General features: G+C 40.5%; 3 protein-coding genes across 3 annotated transcripts in view; 1 reads left to right on the top strand and 2 right to left on the bottom strand.

Moving 5' to 3' along the window:
* Positions 1 to 23468, top strand: part of LOC134226196 (GTP-binding protein Di-Ras2) — a 406254-nt gene that overhangs the window by 222510 nt on the left and 160276 nt on the right. The gene's annotated exons all lie outside the window — the stretch shown is intronic.
* On the bottom strand, positions 8082 to 9947 carry LOC134223350 (membrane-bound alkaline phosphatase-like). Its single transcript, XM_062702497.1, has 2 exons — positions 8670 to 9947; positions 8082 to 8604 (listed from the first exon to the last, which is right to left on the bottom strand). The coding sequence occupies exons 1-2, from the start codon at positions 9912 to 9914 to the stop codon at positions 8173 to 8175; spliced, it is 1677 nt and encodes a 558-aa protein (XP_062558481.1). The 5' UTR covers positions 9915 to 9947; the 3' UTR covers positions 8082 to 8172.
* On the bottom strand, positions 10328 to 21840 carry LOC134223349 (alkaline phosphatase-like). Its single transcript, XM_062702496.1, has 2 exons — positions 20567 to 21840; positions 10328 to 10861 (listed from the first exon to the last, which is right to left on the bottom strand). The coding sequence occupies exons 1-2, from the start codon at positions 21791 to 21793 to the stop codon at positions 10406 to 10408; spliced, it is 1683 nt and encodes a 560-aa protein (XP_062558480.1). The 5' UTR covers positions 21794 to 21840; the 3' UTR covers positions 10328 to 10405.

Here is a 23468-nt window from a genome sequence, read left to right as displayed (position 1 = left end):
ATGGTCTTGCTTAATAGCCGCGCGTTTTATCGCACGGCTAAGGAGGCCCCCCTGGAATGTGACTGCGTTACGGAGCCGAAATCATGTTTTAGAGTACAGTTTTTCATGATTCTTATACAATAATGTTAGTTTTGGGGAACCGAAAGACTCACGGTTTGGTCGAGGTTAGGGAATACAATTATACAAAAGGAGAGGAAGGGAATTTAGGGTGCTTAATTATAATAACCAAATTTCTATGAAAAGACGTACTTTTGTGAATGAAATTCCGTTTTTCACAACAAATGTACGTGCCAAATGAAATCCAACAACCCACATGCATTCTACAAGGCCCATTCTACAAAATTCAAACTTTATTCTAAAAGTGAGGAGCCAAAATTCAGCTTTGCAGAGGAGAGAAACCAAATTTCTATGAAAAGACGTACTTTTGTGAATGAAATTCCGTTTTACATAACAAATGTACGTGCCAAATGAAATCCAACAACCCACAAGCATTCTACAAGGCCCATTCTACAAAATTCAAACTTGATTCTAAAAGTGAGGAGTCAAAATTCAGCTTTGCAGAGAAGAGAAACCAAATTTCTATGAAAATACGTACTTTTGTGAATTCAATTCCGTTTTACATAACAAATGAATGTGCCAAATGAAATCCAACAGCTCACATGCATTCTGCAAGGCCCATTCTACAAAATTCAAACTTGATTCTCAAAGAGAGGAGTCAAAATTCAGCTTTGCAGAGGAGAGAAACCAAATTTCTATGAAAATACGTACTTTCATGGATTAAAATGGGTCTGGGTCATTTGGCATAAAGTCATTTGGCATAACGCCATTTGGCATAAGGTCATTTGGCATAAAGGCCATTTGGCATAATGGTCATTTGGCATAACGGACATTTGGCATAATTTAGAACTGCAAGAAAAGAGTGGGTCATTTGGCATAACGGACATTTGGCATAATTTTGAACTGTGAAAACGAAAGGGATATTTCCTGTAATGTTTAGCGTAGATAAAGTAGGTCGAGGCTGTTTTCTGATAAATTTAGACTGATGGTAGACATTTTCCGGAAGAATGAAATAACAAAACGGCAGAACTGCTTCCGAGGGAGGGATCACATCCATCATTGACTTATTCCGGCCACATGCCTACTTTTAAAGTAGGGATTGCATCCACCATTGCTTCAATCCGGGCATGCGCCTTAAGACCGGATCAAATCCACCATTGCCTTAATCCGGACAAGCGCCTAACTTTAAAAACTCAAGCAATACACTTGTCGTAGACGAGTTACTAAAACCAATCAAGTCACATATGAGTTACTGCAACCAAATCAATCTGAATTGTGCTACTCGGGGAAGAGATCACATCTACCATTAATTCAATCCGGGCAAGCGCCTACTTTCAAAGAACGAATCAAACCCTACATTGCCATATTCCGTGCAAGCGCCTATTTTTAAAAAAGGAATCACATCCACCTTTGCCTCAATCCGGGCAAGCGCCTTCTTTTATAGAAGGGATCACATCCACCATTGTCATAATCCAGGCAAGCGCCTACTTTTAAAAAAGGGATCACAACCTCCATTGCCACAATCCATGCAAGAGCCTTCTTTCAAAGAAGGGATCGCATCCACCATGACCTTAATCCGGGCAAGCGCCTACTTTTAAAGAAGAGATCATATCCTCCATTTCCATAATCCGGGCAAGCACCTACTTTTAAAGAAGGGATCACATCCTTCATTGCCATAATACGCCCACACGCCTACTTTTAAAGAAGGGATCACATCCTCCATTGGCATAATTCGGCCACCCGCCTACTTCTAAAGAAAGGATTACATCCACCATTGCTCTAATCCGGGCATGCGTCTACTTTTGCATTGCATTGCAAAAGCATTCTTCCACGAGAGGATAATGTCTTTTTAATATTGTTATCGACGGGTGTTATATTTACTATTCCGGGGTGTTTCCCGCATCACTTAATCACCATTCACCGAACGCAAAGAAAAGTTATGCCAAATGTCCGTTATGCCAAAAGACCCTTACTTTTGACGCTGGTCACAATTATGCCAAATGTCCGTTATGCCAAATGACCGTTATGCCAAATGGCCTTTATGCCAAATGACCTTATGCCAAATGGCGTTATGCCATATGACTTTATGCCAAATGGCCCGCTCCCGATTAAAATGCGTTTTTCTCAAAAACTGGACGTGTTACAGAAAATCTGAATACGTACCTGAATTCAGCGTAAAAAAATCTATTGAGTACATTAAAAATGGTCGAAGGGAGCGAAAAAAAGTTCATTTTTGTTGGATAGTGTTATTTACAATGCTGATGTTTACACAGTTGAAATCCTTGGCAATGTTTCAAATCTGTAACGAGACAAACTTTTGTTTTGGGAGACAACGATGAAAGGAAGACATACGGGAGGGATTAACGACAGATATTGAGATGTACAACAAGAGGAAGACATTCTTACGGAAATACGACAGCAAAGGGATGGATGGATGACAATTACAATCTAACACCAGCAACTTTCAAAAATTGGTGGACGAGGGACATGTATTCGAGATCTGGACCCGCCAACACTTTCCTAATAGGCTTTGGCTGCTTTCCTCGGACCCGAAGATGTTCAGTTAGCGCGGATCTAGGGCCACGATGCTCCTCGCACGCCCACACGACATGGTCAATATCCTGATAATCTGCGCCGCACAGAGATTGCCCTCTGAGAGCCCCACTCGAAAAAGATGTGCATTTAAAGAGTAGTGATTGGACATTAGACGACACATGGTTCGATAATGTGACTGTTATGCGAATAAATAGCAAAAATGGGACAACACTAGTGGGTTTTGATTTTCAAATTTCTAGAACAAAGCGTATTATTTTATCAGTTTTTCTAAAAGATGACATTTTAAGCTTATTGCTGAATGAAGTCATATATTTATTATTCGGTGGACTGGTGTCGCTTTGGTCGCAATTTGGTTTTGGTTGTTTTTGGCACTTGGAACTAATAAAGCTTTTTGTAGACTTCGTAGACATAGAATTAAATTGAGAAAATCTAACACGTTGCACACTGGGGCAGCCCTTGTCCAAACATGGATCATGGATGTCTTCAGCGAAGTTTCAATATACATTAATGCCGATATTTTAGTCAATATTCACAACTTTAAAGGATATTCGCATAAAAGTCCCATGCGCCAAATCGGCCAAACAGCATTTTTAAAGTGTGATTTATTGAGTTGTTTGTCACTTATTTTCGATGAACCTTGTTATGAAAAATCTAAATTCTAGAGCCTGCTATGATTATTTATTTGCCTATTTTGAAAAGAAAGACTAAACAATGAAATTTGATCAGTAATTGAACTTTATCAACAATTTTACTATTTAATATTATCCAAAACTAGTGAAAAATATCCAGCTTTGCCTGAATGTTTGTGTTGCAAATGTCATATGCTGACCCAAGCAACACCTCTTGTTTCTCAGTGAGTAACAACAACTGTGGTGTGACTTACTAATGGGCCAAACACAATTGATACGTTTGCGTGCGTTTTGACAGTTTTCCCATGGAAAAACTGTCAAAACGCACGCAAACGTACCAATTGTGTTTGGCCCATAAAGGTCTGACTTATGCACAACGCGTCGTATTTGGAACTCCTTTGTGACACAAAAAGCGCAAGAGGTGGAGCCTATTTGCAACATCTTGCGGCTAGAATGAAAATAAAAACACAAAAACCAACCGGAAATCGAACCATGGACCTTGAGATTTGCAACCTGCTACTATAACCATCACACCAACAATTCTATTTGGAGATTCTGCTACAAGTGCACTACATAAACAACAAAGTCATTTGTAACTTCATTGTACCTTATACGGAACATGCAAGGGACTGTCAAAAATAAAATACTGCTCAGCTGAGCTCAAAGTGTTTTGCAACATATCAGAAACATTGTCGTAACAGCAATGAACCGAAGTGTTATTAATTCTGCAACTTATCTGTTTTGTTTCTGATATGAAACACTTCGATTTTTCGACGCCACTTAAACGAAAATGAAACATTGTGATTTTCTGAAACTGGAAAGTGGCTGTAATGTGACTCGATGTATTGCCAGTGTCTTCAATGCAATTTATTAGGAACAAACACCTATTTGAAAGATGTTGCGCGTGCTGCTTGGGGAACTATTTGCAGCACCGCACTCTAGATCAGTGATCCCCAAAGTGCGGCCCTCCAAGCCTTTTCCTGCGGCCCGCGAAGGTTTTCTGAGAATACACTACGTGTGGCCCATTGATAAGCATTATATCACAGGAGAAGCTTTTTATCATTCCCAATATCTCTCGGGAACCTATCAAGTTTACATAACTATGAATTTTTGTGGATTATTATCTTCAGAAACTACGTTGACTATCAACAATGGATTCTGTTCAGAATACCATTCGAATTCTTTTCAGAATCGCAAACAGATTCTGTTCAGAATCTCAAAACTCATGAACGATTCAAATCAATCGTGAGTTGAAACGCACCCAACTCAGCACCTAAGAAATCATGGCTGAGTTGAATCATTCATTTGAATCATCGTAGGTTTTGTTTAGTTCTCGTTCGTAAATTAACAGTAAATTAACCTTCACCACATATAACAATGGATACTCTTGCGTGTGTAAACAATAAAATGCCCCCAAATTGATTTTAAATGAAGTGAAATGATCCGTTTTAGCATGAAAAACTCAGACGTGATGCATTCCTTTAAATTCGCAAACGAGTTAGCTTTTGAATGATTTGACTAATACTGGATTCTAAACGAACTCTATTTAAAATTTCATACAAATTCCGAAAAGATTCAGCCCCGAATCACTACCGGAATTCTGTTCAGAATCGCGAATGGATTCTGATTCTGTTCAGATTCCCGAACGAATTCTTTTCAGAATCTCAAATGGATTCTGTTTATAATCCCAAATGGATTCTGTTCAGAATTCCAGACGGATTTGTTTAGAATCTCAAATGAATTTTGCCCGGAATCTGGAGCAAATGCTGCTTAGAATCCCAATAGAGTTTGTTATTTGCTACGAAAAGTTATAGTGAACAACAAATATGAAAAACATTAGATCAAAATTACAGAATCAGTTGCCACATGATTAGGTATTAGGGAAAACAGCATAGAGAATTTTCTGCCAACTGAGCCGACAAGATGCTATGGCGAAAACAGTTTCTTATGTCAAGTCCGCTACTGCAACAACGGTAGTGTATACTAAAAGCCAGCTACGGCGATAAAATATGTAAAATGAAATGTCCTTACAAGTACATATTTTGTTTGAAAAAGATTCAAAGGAATACAATATATTGTTCAAATATTTAATATTCTATAATATGCAATATAAACAGAAAAATAAATCTTGCAAATATACTGCGGCCCGCTTCAACTGCTCAAAACGTCTGTGCGGCCCTTGATAATAAGCATGCTGGGGACCACTGCTCTAGATCAATTTCCGTGCTAATGTTTTGTTTCCCTCAACCACGGACCCAAAATTGCGTTCTTCTGATTTTTTTATCTTTCCCCGTTATATTAACAAACTTTCTGTACATACAAACCTTACGGATCCCAAGACGAATCGATTAGGGAGATTGTAAATTGGTTCACCCGTTCGTGAGTTATATCGTCAGGAAGGGAACCTAAACTAATTTTTATTTATAAAAAGAAAAGAAGATGAAGGAAAATAGAAAAATACACGATTCGCCCATCCAGTTAAAAAAATGAATTCTGGTGATAAATCGCGGAAAAAGGCATATTTATAGTATTTTCCACATATGTCGTTTATGCGCTGGGTTAACCTGGGCCGAACAGAAATTCGGCTTTTCCCGCTATCTTTTTTTTATGTTCCAAAACAGATGTGAAACATCGCTTAGAATGTCATCTATGTGAACATCAGTATGGTAATTACTTAGGCAGCCTAAATTCCCTTTCTGTATTACTACTGTATTACTGTACTCGTTTGCCTCGACCAAACCACGAGTCTTTCGGTGCCCCAAAACTAACACTATGTGTAAGAATCAAGACATGTGTTTTTAAACTTGATTCCGGCTCTGTAACCCTTCACGACAAATAAACAAAAGCGGAGGCCACAAGGCCGCAAGTTGTTTGGCCGAATATGCCATTTGGCCGAATAGGGCATTTGGACGAATAGGACATTTGGCAGAATAAGACATTTGGTCGAATAGGACATTTGGCCGAATAGGACATTTGACCGAATAGGACATTTGGCAGAATAAGACATTTGGCCGAATAGGGTATTTGGTCGAATAGGACATTTGGCCGAATAGGACATTTTGCGGAACAGAACATTTGGCTGAATAGGTCATTTGGCCGAATAGGACATTTAGCCGAATAGGGCAGTTGGCCGAATAGGACATTTGTCCGAATGGGACGTTTGGCCGAATATGGCATTTGGCCGAATAGGACATTTGGCCGAATAGGACGTTTGGCCAAATAGGACATTTTTCAGAATAAGCCGAATGGGACGTTTGACAGAATAGGACATTTGGCCGAATAGGTTATTTGACCGAACATGTCATTTGGCCGAATAGGCCATTTGAAAAGTAAGAAATGAGTTGTGATAAGTGAGACGTCTCACTTCTCTCTACTCATTTTTCATTTCTCAGTGTGAAAAGTGAGTAGTGCGAAGTGAGAAGTTAGACGTCTCACTATTCACTTCTCACTTCTCATTTTTCACAGTAAGAAGTGAGAAATGAGGAGTGAGATGTGAGACGTCTCAATTCTCACTTCTCACTGTAAAAAGTGAGAAGCGTGAAGTGAGTTGTGAGACGTCTCACTTTTATAGTGAAATATGATAAATAAAAAATGAGAAGTGAGACGTCTCACTTTTCATACATCATTTCTAACTTTTCAAATGACCTAATCGGCAAAAAGTCCTGTTCAGCCAAATGACATGTTTGGTCAAATGACCTATTCAGGGTTTCGGGCAAACGACCCTTCTCCGAAATACACTTGCGTTCAACAATAGGCGAAAAAGTTAAAAGAATTTCCAATAGATATTCAAAATAAGCTCCTCAGTAATTCCCCCCTATTTCCCGAAAAAAAATCTGTAGAATGTTTCATGAAAATACAAAACGAATTTCCTTTGGAAAATCAGAAAAAAATCCCTTGGAAATTACGATGAATACTCCGTGGAAAATCATGTGTATTTTCCAAGAAAATTCAAAAGAATTTCAAGCGAATAATTTATTCATGAAATTTAAAACTATTACCAATGGAAATTCGAAACAATTTCCGTAGATACTTAAGAAAAAATTTCACAAAAATCTGAAGCAGATCAATTGAGTTTAGTTTAAAATTTTTGATGTATGTCTCGAGAAGAATTCCAAAAGAATTTCCGAGGAATTCGTGAATATTTTCTGTTTTTAGATTTTTTTAATATCCTAAAAAAACTACTGAATTTCGGAAATTCGTCTGATTTTTTGAGAAATTCTACTGAATTATCTGCTGAGTTTTTCTGTAGATATTCTCTTCTACTGGAAATTCATCTGGTAGAATTGGAGATCGTGTGAAAAATCAGAATTTGGGAAAAAATTCAGAAAAAAAAATCTGCGAAATTTAGAATTTTTTTTGATGATACTTCGTTGAAGCTTAAGATGATTCCTCTATGAAATTCGAGGTGAATTACCGTAAAAAATGATGCCGACGGAAAAAAATCATCACTCTGCTTCATGCTATTGCCAATAATAATAACGATAAACGCTTATGCCAATATATTTTAGCCTACTTCTCTTATTGAATTGTACTTCATTTAATTTATTTAGCCTTTATCTATTTAAATATAATTGTACTTATTAGCACCATATCTCCGAGTCTCCGAGTCACAGAGGCTACAACATCTCAATTGTTAAACCATTAGCTGGAAAATCCCAACTTGGGATTTTTGTAACAACAAAAATCAGCCGATGTCGGGGAATAAAGCTTGAATTGCAACCTATGATGTTTGCGATAATTTTAATTTTTTTCTGATTTTGTCGACCAATGCTATCAGTCAATAACTGGTTCGTTCAGAATTGATTGGTGTTCCAATTAGGGACTCATAGGCAGCTTCAATCAGTATTATCTAAATTAACGTTTTATTGACGACAGGGGAAATTCAGTATCACATATGTATATCATTGTATTCGGACTAAGGCCTTATCTGTTAACGAGCTACCGTTGCTACCACGGCAGCCAAAAGTAGCGCCAAGCAGATCGATAGTGAAGTTGCGCCTCCGTCTTCGTCGACTGGAGGCTCCACTTGTTCGTCGTAGTATTCTCCGATGCTTACTGCATAGGCTATCAGATGCGGAAGTGTATTTTGTTCGTAGTTCCCGTTGAAGATATGTGCGAAGGGTCCAGAGGCATAGACGGTTACATCTTCGCCGCCATGAGCTTCCGAACTTAACGGTGCCGTTGCAAGGTAACGTTGATTTATTTGGGTGTAATCGATGTTGGTGATGTCAATCCGCTCTGCTGGGTTTCCGTCTGTGTAGGTATCGGTATAACCGGGACCATTAGCGTAGCTGAGAGTGGTGTATGGAAGACCATCCCGTTCGCTTATGTCGGCGATACCGAGAACATCCTGACCCCGTTTCTATAAGAAAAATAAAGAGATATTTTCTGACAATCTCTGGTAAAATTAGTTTTTGTGCTACATACCGTGTATCCATTGTAGGTCATGGTGTGACTATGATCCGAGCTGACTACAATCAAAGTATCTCCCTCATCAGTAAGCTCCCTGGCCAGATTCACTGCTTTCGAATATTCGGCAGTTTCATCTAGCGCCAAACGAGCTCGAGTTTCGTGGTGAGCTAAATCGATCAAACCACCTTCTACAAACAGTACGTAACCATTTTCACTTTTCCGAAGTATCTTTATGGCAGCCTCCACCATCTCCGATAGAGTTGGTTCAACACTTGCAGCATCCTCCTCCTCAACGCGTAGATTGTACTTCATGTGATTTGATTCAAATAGCCCCAGTAGGTAATCCGTGTTATTCAAGTCCAATTCCACCAAGCCTGTTCGATTCCAAACGTACGCTGCGGTGCCCATGTCTTCGTGAACAGTCGACCATTCGTCGATCAAGTCCCGTCCGTCAGTCCTGTAGCCACTTGACCCCTCCTCATCTCTGACATCCGTAGGACGGAAGTTTCTTCTTCCACCGCCAAGTATCACTTTGAAATTCTTCGGCACTTCATTGTACACCATCTGCCTAGCGATATCAATCGACTTCTCCGGGTCACAACCGTCGTCAACCACTGCCGCATCGTACTCCCATCCCCTAGTTGCGCTCTTCGCATAACTAGCTGCCGGCGTTGCATGGGTTATACGAGTATTAGTTACAATTCCGGTTGCCTTTCCAGCGTCTTGAGCCCATTTCATCAGCCCATCAAGTTCGGTGGAGTTGTTCTTCTCATAATCGCAGGTGTACCTGGCGATTGACGCCACCACGTTCAACATTCCATAGTTGACCTTGACTCCAGAGAGATAAGACGTTCCTGTGCAAGCCGAATCAGGTACCTGCCGGTTGACGCAATACGTTTTGGCCTGTCCAAGGTGCGGAAACTTTTCAAAAGAGAGGGACTCGTTTTCGTTACCCAGATATGCGCGTGTAGCAGCCACAGTCTGCGGGGACATTCCGTCGCCGATGAAGAAAATGACGTTTTTAGCTTTCGTTACGGATTTCTTCTGAGCCAGCTTGTCTCTCAGCTTATTTTGTGCACTATCGAGCCAAAATTCGGAGTGTGTCTCCTCTTCTGTGTATGCATTTTTCTTAAGCTTCTGTTGCAGGTGATTCCTTGTGTGATAGTGCTCCCATTCTAGCACATGCTCCGTTTTCTCTACAAGAACTTGAGCATCCACAGCCACAAAAAGGTATAGCACTGCCAATACTTTGAGCTCCATTCTATCCCTTCTGGAGACCAAACGATACTGAATGCTGAGACCAACAATCAAGTACCTTTTTCATTATTATTTAATCTTTATAACGGTAGATTATCGCGCAAGTAGAGCCGACTATACACTGGACTTGATAGATAACAAATTTAGCATTCAATTCAAGAAGCCAAGGTTCTTGACGAAATCAATGGTACCATAATAAATAATGGCATAAAATCGCTTTTATCATATGCATTGGTAAATACAATTTGAATCAATAGCTTGCATATGAGTCACTTCTATGTTTTTGTTCTTGTGACCGCCATTATTGTTCAAATATGTATCTTGCAAAGCATGTATTAGAAGGAAGCAAAAATTTGAATCAATTTAAGGAATTTTCTCTCATTCAGGCAACTAGACAAAGTTCATAATCTCTATGTCCATATTTATTTCTTAAATCGACTCTTGTTTTGCCCAGCAAAACGCATCTTACCTAATCAGTACAGTGCTTTATCGTCCTACCACTTCAGCCGATTCAACAAAGCCACAACCCCGCAAGCAACCATCAACTTCACATACACCGCCAGCGACGACCCGGTTCCGGGATCATCATCCTCATCATCGTCTTCACCACCGTTTTCGGTCTGCCTGTACTGTCCGATTTTGGCCGCGTAGGAAATCAGCTCCGGTAGCACATTCTGCTCCACGGTTCCCCGGAAGATATGGGCCATCGGACCACTGGCGTAGACGGTTACATCCTCTCCACCGTGCGCTTCCGAGCTCAGCGGAACCGTTGCCATATACTTGGTGTGGTAGTCGCTGAGATCCAGGCTGCTGATGTCCAGCCTTTCGGCGTAGTTCACATCTTTGTAGGTGTTGTAGTAGCCTTCGCCGTTGGCGTAGCTCAGAGTCGTGTAGGGGAGGCCATCTTCGTCGCTGTAGCCACCGATGCCGAGGATATCGTTGCCACGTTTCTGCGAGTTTGATAAAAAGTAGTGGTTAGTGATATGGAGTTTCATTCGCTAGCTTTCTGGTTTCACATCTTTCCAAACATTGCAGAATTTTCTCCTTATTGATTATAAACGAAGATAAACCTCTTTCAATCATGACAAGCTCATAACATAACAATCATAATAAAAACATCAAGTTTATCACAACCTGATACAAGTCCGGAAAAATAAGAATCTGATAAGGGGCCGTACACATATTACTTAAGCATCTTTGGGGGAGGGGGTCTGTTGTTTTCTTCCGTGCCACAAATAAAAAATCATTTGTAAAAATCTTACATGGAGGGAGGTGGGTCGAAAAACCCAGAAAAATTGCTTACGTAATAAGTGTACGTCCCCTATGCTGCCCTGATCATCCCGATCATCCCCAGCTTCGTTCTCGCTCATATGCCAATGAGGATTATGACTTTGGAATGGAATTGCACAGTGGTGTAAAAGAAGTTAAAATGCATCATCAACACCGGTACCCAATTGGGACAATCAATTAAAAAATGTCGTGGATTTTTTCTCTATTAACAACTATTACTGTATCTGTCAGACTAACAAACTGCCATCAGGATTGACAAAAGGTCTAGGGGATGAGATTGGGTTATCGCTCTCACTGTTAACCTGGAGGTCAGATAACAAAATCGTTCAGAGAAGCCTCTGATAATTTAGTTTTCTTGCTCTCAGATATAATTCCTGCATTGTAATTAACAACAACAGCGACCCTCCATCACCTCCATTTGGCCCATTGTCACTACCGATTACGGTATTGGTAAAGACCAAAATTTTTCAAAACAAAACGAAATGCAATATAATTTACCCAAGCTCAACGCATTCCATATTTAAATCACAAATTTTCTCACAGTACACTCTCTTCAGGTTATTCTTCTTAGAGCTGCCCTATGCCTAGCTCGCAAAGAGTTTCCACATGTCGAACGGCTAACATCGTTCAGCAGGCACCAGCAGCAGCCATGCAAGCCCGGAGGATCAGCTGGCCGTCGCAATAGGCAATAGAACTATCTCGAGGGCAACAACGCAACGAGTAGGCGAGACGATTCCCAATCACTCAACACCGCCAGCGATCATCATGCGATAATCTGCTTGGCATTTGTGATTGTAATCACATCTAAGCCAACCGAAGAGAAATTAAAATAATTTCTGCATGTGGTGTGTGGGGAGTGATTAGCTCTATCCGTCTATTGTGCGTGACCAGTAGTTGTTGAAGTTTTGAAGCCTGGGCCGTCGACTATCCCGAGTCAGCGAATTCGAAGAAAAATTGAATGAAGAAGCAAGTGGAAGAATTTGCGAGCTAATTGTGATAAGTGTAACCTACGTCTGATTCTGATCTTTTGAATATAAGGAAATCCGTTAAGGTTTATGTGATGTAGAGTGCAATAATCGAATTTTTATTACCGATCGAACACGCGACTTCTCCTGGCAAACCAAAACTGAAATTTGGCAATTCCAAATTTGGGGATTAGCGCGAAAGCCATTTTTTTGCAAATAGGTTCGATTATTGTGAATTGTTTTTGTTTTACAAAAGTAAGGTACACCGGGGCAAGTTGAAACGGTTTTTTCAAAGTGGAAATTCGAAGTGCTGTAAAAAAATCATCCTTCGATATATTTTGAATCCGTTTGCGGTGTTTGCTAGTTCGGGCTAAAGATTATACATAAAAAATAAGCAACCTTAACAAACTTTTTTATAAATATTTTGTATATTTGAATTATTTTTTTATATGCATCGTTTCAACTTGCCCCGCGAATCGGGGCAAGTTGAAACACTGCGTTACATTCAGATATAAGCTAATTTTGCCGTATTAATAAAAAAATGTATGTACTCAGTGAGACTCAAGAAGCACGAGGTTGTAAAGGTGGCTATAATACTGCCAGGATTCGCATAAGAGTCCCTTGTAAGATTTTGACGATTTTGATTTTCTTTCAGTAGTTGGCTTAAAATTGTCTTCTGTTTAAGAAATCTAGGTATAGCAACTTTTCATTCCAGTTTTAGAACTATATAAATAAAAAAGATAAAATAGTAGGCTTTGTTCTAGAAATTTGAAAACAAATCCTACTTTTGTTGTCTCATCTTGATATTTACTCTCATAAAAATCAGATTCCAGATTTTGATAGGTACTCTTTTACACAAAAAAATAAACTTAAGTATGGTCTATTCAATTGTGGGACAATTAACACGGATAAAGAATATTATGTCAATTTTTTGGAAAGATACCAATTTTTTTTTCAATTTATTACATTTTTTTGTATTTCTCCATGTAAAACAAGTTTGATAAATTCAACGGCAAATTACTCAAGTCGGCGAAAATGACATGGGACTCTTTTGCGAATAAGGGCAGTGTACAACAAAGTCACAAGCGTATTTTCAGAGACCAAATTTTGGAGAACGCACTACGCTGAAAATTTATCAAATTGATTTCCTCCTACTGCTGACCACTCGGATTACTGTTCAGGATGCTTCATTATTTGGTTCACTTGTATATTGCGCAGTTGATTAATTCGGCTGTGGCTTCTTCATAAATGCACATTAATTAACCAGCCAACACATCTCTCATAAACTCTTCGATTAGAGAAAAATGCAGCTGGGGAAGTGAAAGGTGGAGTTAACGAAATGTTTACGTACTCTACGTACTTTTTCTGAGAGTCAGTGCTCAGTAGATTAAGAATCTCAAAACTGCAGTTTAAACATGACCCCTTTTCATTCTAGTGGAGATTGTAGGAGGTTTGCATTCAGGACGGAATGGGCGGAAATTTATTAAATTTATGTTCAGAAGTTTGCATGTTTTATAAATTTATGTTTTTTGAATATATGTATTTACGGACCGACCATGTTGAATTCTGAAAAAAAAACTTTCAATTGCGAGGGTGACGTTTTGAATCATTGTTTCAACTTGCCCCGCACCACGCATTTCTATTTGCCCCGATAAGTTGAACATGCAGAGCAATATCAAACAACCAAAATACAAAAAATAAAACGGGTCTTTCATCGATTTTTCATAATCATTATGCTTATTCAACATTGAATGATTACCTACCGTGAAAATTTGATTAAAAAACACTTCCAAACATCGTTTTAGACCTGTTTCATTGACACGTCAAATAGTTGTTTTGTATTTTGCAAAGGGCGAAAAATAAACAATGGCAGCGATTGCTTTTGAAAGCTGCAATCTTTCGGGAATGGCAGTCAGAAGAAGCGTTTAGGCGAGTAGTTTGTTGAGAAAAAATATCAGAGCATTCAGTCGTTTCCTATCTGAATTACCGCTTCCGTTTCAACTTACCCCGCATTTCAACTTGCCCCGGTGTACCTTATCCAAAAAAATGAACTTTTTTTCGCGCCTTTCAAACCATTTTAACCAACCACACTCAATAGATTTTTTACGCCGATTTCAGATACGTATCCAGATTTTCTGTAACACGTCCAGTTTTTGAGATAAACGGATTTTAATTCACAAAAGTCAGTATTTTCAAAGAAATTTGGTTTATCTGCTCTGCAAAGCTGAATTTCGGCTCCTCACTTTTAGAATAAAGTTAGTTAAATGGGTCTTGTAGAATGCATGTGGGTTGTTGGATTTTATTTGGCACTTTCATTTGTTATGAAAAACGAAATTTAATTAACAAAAGTACGTATTTAAAAAAAAATTGGAATCTCTGCTGTGCAAAGTTGAATTTCGGCTCCACACTTTGAGAATAAAGTTTGCATTTTGTAGAATGGGCTTTGCAGAATGCATTTGGGTTGTTGGATTTCATTTGGCACGTTCATTTGTTGTGAAAAATAAAATTTAATTATCAAAAGTACGTATTTTCAAAGAAATTTTGATTCTCTGCTTTGCAAAGCTGAGTTTTGGCTCGTCACTTTGAGAATAAAGTTTGAATTTTGTAGAATAGGCCTTGCAGAATGCATATATGGTTTGTTGGATTTTATTTGGCACATACATTTGTAGCGACAGACGGATTTTTTTGGCATGGCAGAACAGAGAATCCAAATTCCCATGAGAATACGTAGTTTTGTGAATTTAAAGTAAAGTACACTGAAAATGGTTGAAGGGAGTAAAACACTGTTGACTAATGTAATGTTTCTTTTGATGATTCCCCCGACAAAACGTTACAAGCGTTGTTATAATATCCTCTTAAACCGATTACTTGTGCTTAACTTAACCGATTTCTTGTGCTGCTCAGTAAGTAAAACGATTCCTCCATGATCATCGAGCATATAAAACGAAATACTCAATGACATATACTCATAATCACAAAATTATTGCAAGTAAGTTCTTAGACGATAGAAATAAAAATAAAAATATAATAAATGTTAGTGTATAATCTCGCTAAAATTTGTTTTTGCTAATTAATTTGGCTGATTGTGAGATGCTCTCGTAAAACAGAGAAAATTATGAAGCAACTAGACGAAGTTTATAAGAATGAGTCATTCAATGAGGAAAGCGAAGGTGAAATCATTAGAATGGAAGAGAAGAAATTAGGCTTCCTTTATGATGTTATGATTTTATCGGTGCTAACAACAAAATCATCATCAAAGAGTGAATTGAAATGAGATTTAAATATTATTTCAACAAAGTAATATAAAAAATAGAGTTTTGGTAGTTAGGCGATATTTTCTTGATTTTCAATTACAGTATAAGTTTAGATAAAAGCCGTTAATTTTGGCCGTTAAGGTAAGTTTGATATTGATAATATTTATGTATTTAAACATGCTTTGAGATAATATCCAGGGAATTTGATAAAGTCAAGAAGAATGGGAGAGCATGCTCCCTTAAATAATTTATTGCTGATTTAGATCTACGAATGCCTTTTTACGCACCTAATGAAACACCGTCTTTATTTGTATTAGTTGAAGTGTTTAGCATTTCGGGGTTATTTGCTTAGATCTCTAACATTGATCAGAGCAAAATCAAATCCTGTTTGTATGGTACTTGGGGTCTCCAGCAGCCCAAAGACGTAGGATTGCCAATCTGGAGATGTCGAGTTCGATTCTTGGTGCAGTCCAGGATGCTTTCGGGTTTGAAACTGCACTGTATCCATTGCACTTGCTACACTCGAAACATACTCATGCAATGCCGGGCATAGAAAAGCTTTCAATTAATGGAAATGCCAATAGAATACTAAGTTCAAAAGCAGGCCAAGTACCAGTTGGAATGTAGGGTTATTGAAGAAGAAGAAGTATGGAACATGGAGTATACAGTCAAACCTCCCCCAGGTCCCTGCCGAAAAAGAACCGAGTTCCTGCTCTCAACGAGGTGAACTTTCCGGCCATCCCGGCTCCCCGACGAGCGATACCAATTCTTCCACGTTTGCAGCCACACAAACGGCTGCCTGCTGCTGCAGCATCAGTTCAAGCTCCAACACCATCCACCTTCGAATGGCCCCCGCTTCCTCCACCTGGATTCCGTCGTCAGGATAATGAGCCTTTTCCGGCAGAGGGCGACCCACCGCTCTACACATCGGAGCAGCTAGTTCCGATTTTCACCCAACTGGCAACGCGACTACGCGGTTGCAAAACTCGCTTCGACCAGATCTTCACCCTGGGCATGTTCGTCATTGAAAATGGCTGCTAGGGTGGGTCTGGTCAATTGGAACGCTTGCTCACTTAAGAGCAAAATCATCGAGCTCAGCGATTTCCTTCAGGAGAAGGAGATTGACGCGGCTTTCATCGCCAAAACCCACCTGAAGCCCGAGGTAAGTGCAACAATTCCGGGTTTTTGGCTGGTGAGGTTCGATCGAACAAGCTTCAGAGAGGGAGGAGTGGCAATCGCCTTGCTGAGCAGCATCGCCTGCCGCCTGCTACCGGCCTTCAATCTCAAATTCATCGAAGCCGTTGGAGTGGAAGTCACCACTTCCGCTGGAGTGGTCACTCTTATCGTGGCTTACTGTCCCACAAGCCAAAGTCGACGATGGCACGTCGACCGAGCTACGAAGGGATATAGTCAAGCTCACTCGGCGGCAGGGGCAGTTCATCATCGCCGGAGACCTGAACGCAAAGCAACAATCGTGGGGAAACACGGTCTCAAACCGGAACGGAGTCATCTGGTGCAACGACGAGCTAGAGGGTCACTACACCATCCTGAGCCCTGACAGTCCTACCCGGTTGACTCGGTCCGGGGCCCATGCTACGCTCGACATCTATATCACGAACATGCACAATCACGTCTCCCAGCCGGTCGTCTTCCAAGAGCTTAGCTCGGACCACTATCCGGTGGTGGCGGAAGTGGGCTCCTCGATGAATCGGCACGAGCTAACAAGGCGAAACTACCATCGAGTGAACTGGCAGCGGTTCCAGCAGTGCGTCGAGAACACCGTCGATTACGAGGTGCGTCCGGAGACGCCGGAAAGTATCGACCGCCAGCTGTGCGCCATCGAAGAGGCAATCTCGGTGGCCAGAGAGCAGCATGTCCCGACGGCTCGGCAGGTAAGCAACTCCTTAAACATCGATACACTCACCAAAGATTTGATTCGATTGCGGAATGTCACTTGCAGGCAGTTTCAGCGTACTGGACTGCCTGAGCTTAAGGCACGCTGCAATCGAATCACAAAAATTATCAAGGCCAGAATGGTGGACCTCAAAAATAACGATTTCTCTAACAAGATCCGCACTCTCCCAGACTATGCTAAGCCGTTTTGGAACATGACCAAAATACTAAAATCCAAGCCTCGGCCCATTCCACCTTTGACCCCACTAGACAATAATGGCTCTAAGGATCGCTTGATAACTCCTGCAGAGAAGATCGCTGAAATAGGTCGTCACTTCATCAGCTCACACAATCTTGGGCAGAACATCGTCAGTCCACACGAAGCAGCCGTCAACGAGCATGCTAACAACATCTATTTGATTCCCAACGACTTCTCGGAGGAGTTGGAGATCTCAGCTGACCAGGGAATCAATATTCGAGCACCGCCTAACAATATACCCTTTGTCGTCAACAGAGTTTGTTCCTGACAAACGCATCTAGCGACAAACCTTTATCAGAACCCGAACACAATATGACAAGAATCATTTGCCTTGCATGCTCTGATATTTCCGAGAATACGATGCTAATTTTGTAATCATTGTTCAATTCTCGAATATTTCCATAAAAGCAGAAACTATGATAGCATAGAACCGAAATTTGCTCTAGAAATAATGCAAAATAACGGGATGAAAAGATAACAACAAGATTGTCTTCTTTTTTATTGCTGACAAAAATTTTCGGATCTTTGTCATTATTATCTCCGACAAAAACAAAGCTTTGTCGTTGGTTCTCTTTTGTCGCTTGTTTCGCAAGCGCATTTCAGAAAAATTGATTCCCTGCAGCTGACGAATTGACGGCCTATATCAAATCGTCGAAGAACATGAAGGCCCCAGGCTTCGACAGCATCCTGAATCTCGAGCTCAAACACATGAGTGCTCCGTTCTTTGAGCACCTTTCGCTGATCTTTAATCAGTGTCTCCGGCTCAGCTACTTCCCATCGTCCTGGAAGTCAGCGAAAGTCATCCCCATCCGGAAGCCTGGGAAGGATCCTTCCTCCCCCAAAAGTTATCGACCAATCAGCCTTCTCTCAGGCTCTCAAGCTATTCGAAAAAGCTATTCATCATCATTACTTGAGTCTGCCGAAAATCTCAACATCTTGCTCGAGGAACAGTTTGGTTTCCGACGCGGTCGGTCAACTATACATCAACTGACCCGTGTTACCAACGTCCTCAGACGGAACAAGTTTGTCTCGAAAACATCCGCCATGGCCTTACTCGATGTCGAGAAGGCATTTGACAATGAATGGCATGATGGCCTGGTGTACAAACTACAACGCTAAAATCTTCCCAGCTACCTGGTGAAAATCATTAACAATTACATGTCAGCAAGGACATTCCGGGTCTCAAGCGAGCTCCAATGCGCACAACATAGTCGCAGGCGTCTCCCAGGGCAGTATCCTCGGGCCCCTGATTTTCAATCTGCTTACCTCTGACATGCCAGAACCTCCAGAAGGCGGCATTCTGTCTCTGTTCGCAGATGACACATCCATCGTCTTCAACGGTAGAGTGATCAGAGCGCTTGTGGCACAACTCCAACGAAGCCTGGATGCCCTGACAGAGTACCTCACCAGCTGGAAGTTCTGTATCAACGCGGCGAAGACCCAGGTCAACATTTTCCCCCACTCTAAATCCCCTAAATTTGTTCCGCCTGGGGACTTTCAAATCATCCTCAATGACATGACTGTGGAATGGGCCAATGAGGCCGACTACCTTGGCTTGACCCTCGACAGCAAGCTTATTTTCAGGCAACAGGTTGACAATACGGTGATTTATGAAAAATGGTATTTTGGCCATAACTTCTGAGCCCATAGTCCCATCTGGCCAATTTTCAATAGGAAACAATGTGAAAGGATTCTGCGTCGAATGCAAGCAAATCGATTAAGGATAAGTCCCTGAAAAATGAGTGACACTTTTGCTACATTTTGTTGGGTGGGTGCGCACAGACAAACACACAGACATATATAACACTATGAGACTCCGGGCCTTCTATAAAAAGTTTGTTTTTGGAGTGATCATATAACCTTTACGTATACTTAGTATACGAGAAAGGTAAAAATGGGACTTTTTTTGTGCGATTTTTGCGTGAAATTTGTATTTTGGCTCTAACTTTGGATCCCATAGTTCGATCTGGCCGATCTGGAAAGTCTCAGTATTACCAATACATGATCGAATGTACATCTAATGTATATCATCATTCCAAATTAAAGGTAGAAAGCCAATGCACACTGCACAGGTGTAAAATTCAGATATAATTTAGAACATAAATAAAAAATATTCTAGTACTGGTATTTTCCAGGTACTACCGGTACTGAAATTTTTCACCATAAAAAGCGAACGGTACTAGGAACCCATGTGGGGCTGCCTATCCGACTCTGTTTTTTTCACACTTAATAAACTTGTTTTCATGGCTTGTAATAATTTGGAGTTTTTGCGTCTCTTTCATTGTTGCTCGTTATGTAATGAGAGTGATTTCTGTAAGCTCTGATAGTGACAATATTATCGCGAAATACCTGATTTTAAAAGTCGTTTATAAATTACGACCCATATCTTGATTTCTAGAGCAGATAGAACAAAATTTTATATGGAAAAACTCTACGGTGCAACTCTTCCTATCACTTTCTCTAAAACACTAATACATTATCTTCATAATTCACAATCTCATTTTTAGGGGAATTCATCATAAAACAAATTTATTCAAAATATGGATCCTGGTATACTAAAACACATCTCCGATGTCACTTAGCCCCTAAAACCAATTTCTTAGGGCCAAATTTTTTTCGATCATGAATTATCGGGCCAGAAAACATTATGCACTGGTTGATTTCATATAGCAGATTGCTTGACAACTATGAATTGTCACTCACGAATTAAAAGCACCACTCTACGATTCATAATTATAGTTCACTCAGAGATCCCTTTTAGTTGATATTTTTAAATGCATCGATAATCTTATCTTGTCAAAAAAATGTCTTTTTCGTTTTGTTCACTACACAGAAGTTCCAAATCGATTTGGTTTCAAAATGTTGAATAAAGTTCGAGCCTTAATACCCTGATTATTAGGATTGCATTCCGTTCAAAACCTCCAAATAATAGCAATTAAAGAGTAGTTTTCACTTCAATATATATGGCATTCTATTGGCACAACATTCACTTACCGGGTATCCATTGTACGTCATCGTGTGTCCATGATCCGACGTCACCACGATCAGTGTGTCCTCCTCCGAGGTCATATTGCGCACCAGCTCAACCACTCGCGAAAACTCCGCCGTCTCGTCCAGTGCCAACCGTGGTTGATCCCCATGATGGGCCATATCAATTTTTCCACTTTCTACAAAAAGGAAGAACCCTTCCGTTCTCTTGGTGAGCAGTTTCAGGGCCACTTCCACCATTTCCGTCAGCTTGGGCTTCACATCGCCGAGCTGCTGATCGTCAATTTCCATGTTGTACAGCAAGTTACTACTTTCGAACAGGCCCAGTACGTTCTCGGTGGTGGAGACATCAATGGACTGCAGTCCGGGCTTGTTCCAGACGTACGCCGAGTTGCTTGGATGAGCCTCTTTCCACTCGTTGATTAGGTTTCTTCCATCCCCGCGGGATCCTGCCACATTTTCGTCATCCAACTCGGTGGATGGCACAAAATGACGGCGACCACCACCAAGAATAACATTGAACTTTTTACCGACTTCACCGTGGATCAGCTGTTGAGCAATGTCCGGGTATTCGGCCACGTCACACCCGTCACTCGTTACGTAGGAGTCATCTTCCCAGTCACGACTCGACACACTTGCGTACGCTCCGGCGGGGGTGGCATGAGTGATGCGGGTGTTAGTCACAAGTCCAGTCGCCAAACCAGCATCCTGTGCCCACTTGAGCAATCCAAGGAATTCAGATTCCTCTCTATCGTACCCGCAATCGCTATCCGACACCGCAGGGCTCACGTTGATCATCCTGTAGTTGGTTTTAACTCCGGAGAGGAACGCAGTAACCGAACATGCTGAATCCGCCACCTGTCGATCTACGCAGTAGGTTTTAGCAGTGGCTACGTATGGGAACTGTTCAAACGAGAGCACGACATTTTCATCACCCAGATACATCCTAGTGGCTGCGGTAGTTTGCGAGGACATTCCATCGCCAATAAGGTAGACAACGTTTTTTGCTCTGGAAACGATTGACTGTTGTTGTAGCTTGGCCTTTATTGTTTCCTGAGCCTTCTGACGCCAGAACTCTGAAGTCAATTCTTCGGCATCGATGAACGTAGACTGGCGACTGGTGATGGAGCTCGATCGAGGATGCTGGTGATCATTGTCGTAGGTTGGATAGACTTCGTTGGATGCCGTGGACACTACGAGAAGTGTTGAGAGAATTGCAAAAATTACCCTCATTTTGCACTAACTGCTATGCACACTGAATCTCTTAGAGGACAGAAGGTTGTAGCTGTTGGAACCGAACTAACCACGAATTCGCTAAGAATAAGCTCTTTTATCAAGTGCTGAATAGCCATGCATGAATATAATTGCGATGATGTAGATAACGTGCTGGAGGCTTGACAATGGAGTGTCCCTAACGTGCATATCAGTGCCTCTCCCGGATGAACTCGTATCAACCTGCTGTCTGCCTTCCAATACTTTGACCGTCTTCCTCTATTTGACTTGTCATTATGAGCTCTGGATGCTAAAAATATGGACTCATCATATTTACGATTGAGCTCATAAAATACCCAGAGCGCAGACACAGGGTAGAAATCATGTAAATAAAACAATCAATCAATCTATCCATCTATCTATCGCACGGTTGGAGATGGTGATAAAAATAAAACGATAGAGATGTCGGCAGACGCGATTCGAAAAGGAAGATTATACTCTCGAAGACTGCATATGAGAATGGGAAGACGGTTATTTGCAAGCAAAGACGGCAACGTATATATTGGAAGATATTTTGAAATAATCAGGGAATCAATTTTTTTGTAATGCGCCTGCGAAACAAGCGACAAAAGAGAACCAACGACAAAGCTTTGTTTTTGTCGGAGATAATAATGACAAAGATCCGAAAAATTTTGTCAGCAACAAAAAAGAAGACAATCTTGTTGCTAACTTTTCACCCCGTTATTTTGCATTATTTCAAGTGAAAATTTCGGTTTTATGCTATCATAGTTTCTGCTTTTATGGAAATATTCGAGAATCGAACAATGATTACAAAATTAGCAACGTATTTTCGGAGATATCAGAGCATGCAAGGCAAATGATTCTTGTCATATTGTGTTCGGGTTCTGATAAAGGTTTGTCGCTAGGTGCGTTTGTCAGTAACAAACTCTGTTGATGACAAAGAGTATATTGTTAGGCGTTGCTCGAATATTGATTCCCTGGAAATAATATCTCAAGTAATGCAAATAATAAAACTATTGAAGCTTGTGTAGTTCTGGACAAGATAATGTTGTGGAGAATTTTAGGTTGAATTGAGTGGAATAGAGGGGATCTATAATAAGTAATGCGAGCTTCGACTTTTGCAAGCTAAAGCATACATATTTAAGACGACGTGCTCATTCTTTCAGCGAATCTGTCTCATACCATCACAAATATTGCCCTCAGCTCGCTTTCAAATCGACTTAAAACATTCTTTATGCCTACCGTTCGCTGTCGGTCGAAGTAGGCTTGATTGATTTTAGCGCATCAAACAAAATTTGCAAATTTTGCATTGGTTTGAACAGGGGGTTCGAATCGGGGTTCTGCAAAATCGCATCCAGTGCCAACAAAAAAATACCATTGTTTTTGCCCAAGCTTTCGTTTAGCAGATTTAATTGATCGCAAATCGTATCGGATATCCCTTAACACTAGAGCTGAAGATATCCTAAAACAAATGTACGTATGAATTGGTATGAATTGCTTATCGTTTTCTTGTGTGAATAAAATATCACGAGTCAGTCAAAAAGCCGCTTGGTTAGGTTTGGCAGAACTCCGATTATTTGGTCTTGCATACAGATATCATACAGATTACAGACATTATACAAACATTTGATTGAAGTTACAGACTTTTACAGATATTCAGTTTTCGAAAACTTCG

Source organism: Armigeres subalbatus, chromosome 3, assembly GCF_024139115.2.
Source record: "Armigeres subalbatus isolate Guangzhou_Male chromosome 3, GZ_Asu_2, whole genome shotgun sequence".
NCBI classification, from domain to species: Eukaryota; Metazoa; Arthropoda; class Insecta; order Diptera; family Culicidae; genus Armigeres; species Armigeres subalbatus.
Note: the sequence above shows the minus strand (reverse complement) of the source record. Positions and strands in the feature narration are given on the sequence as shown.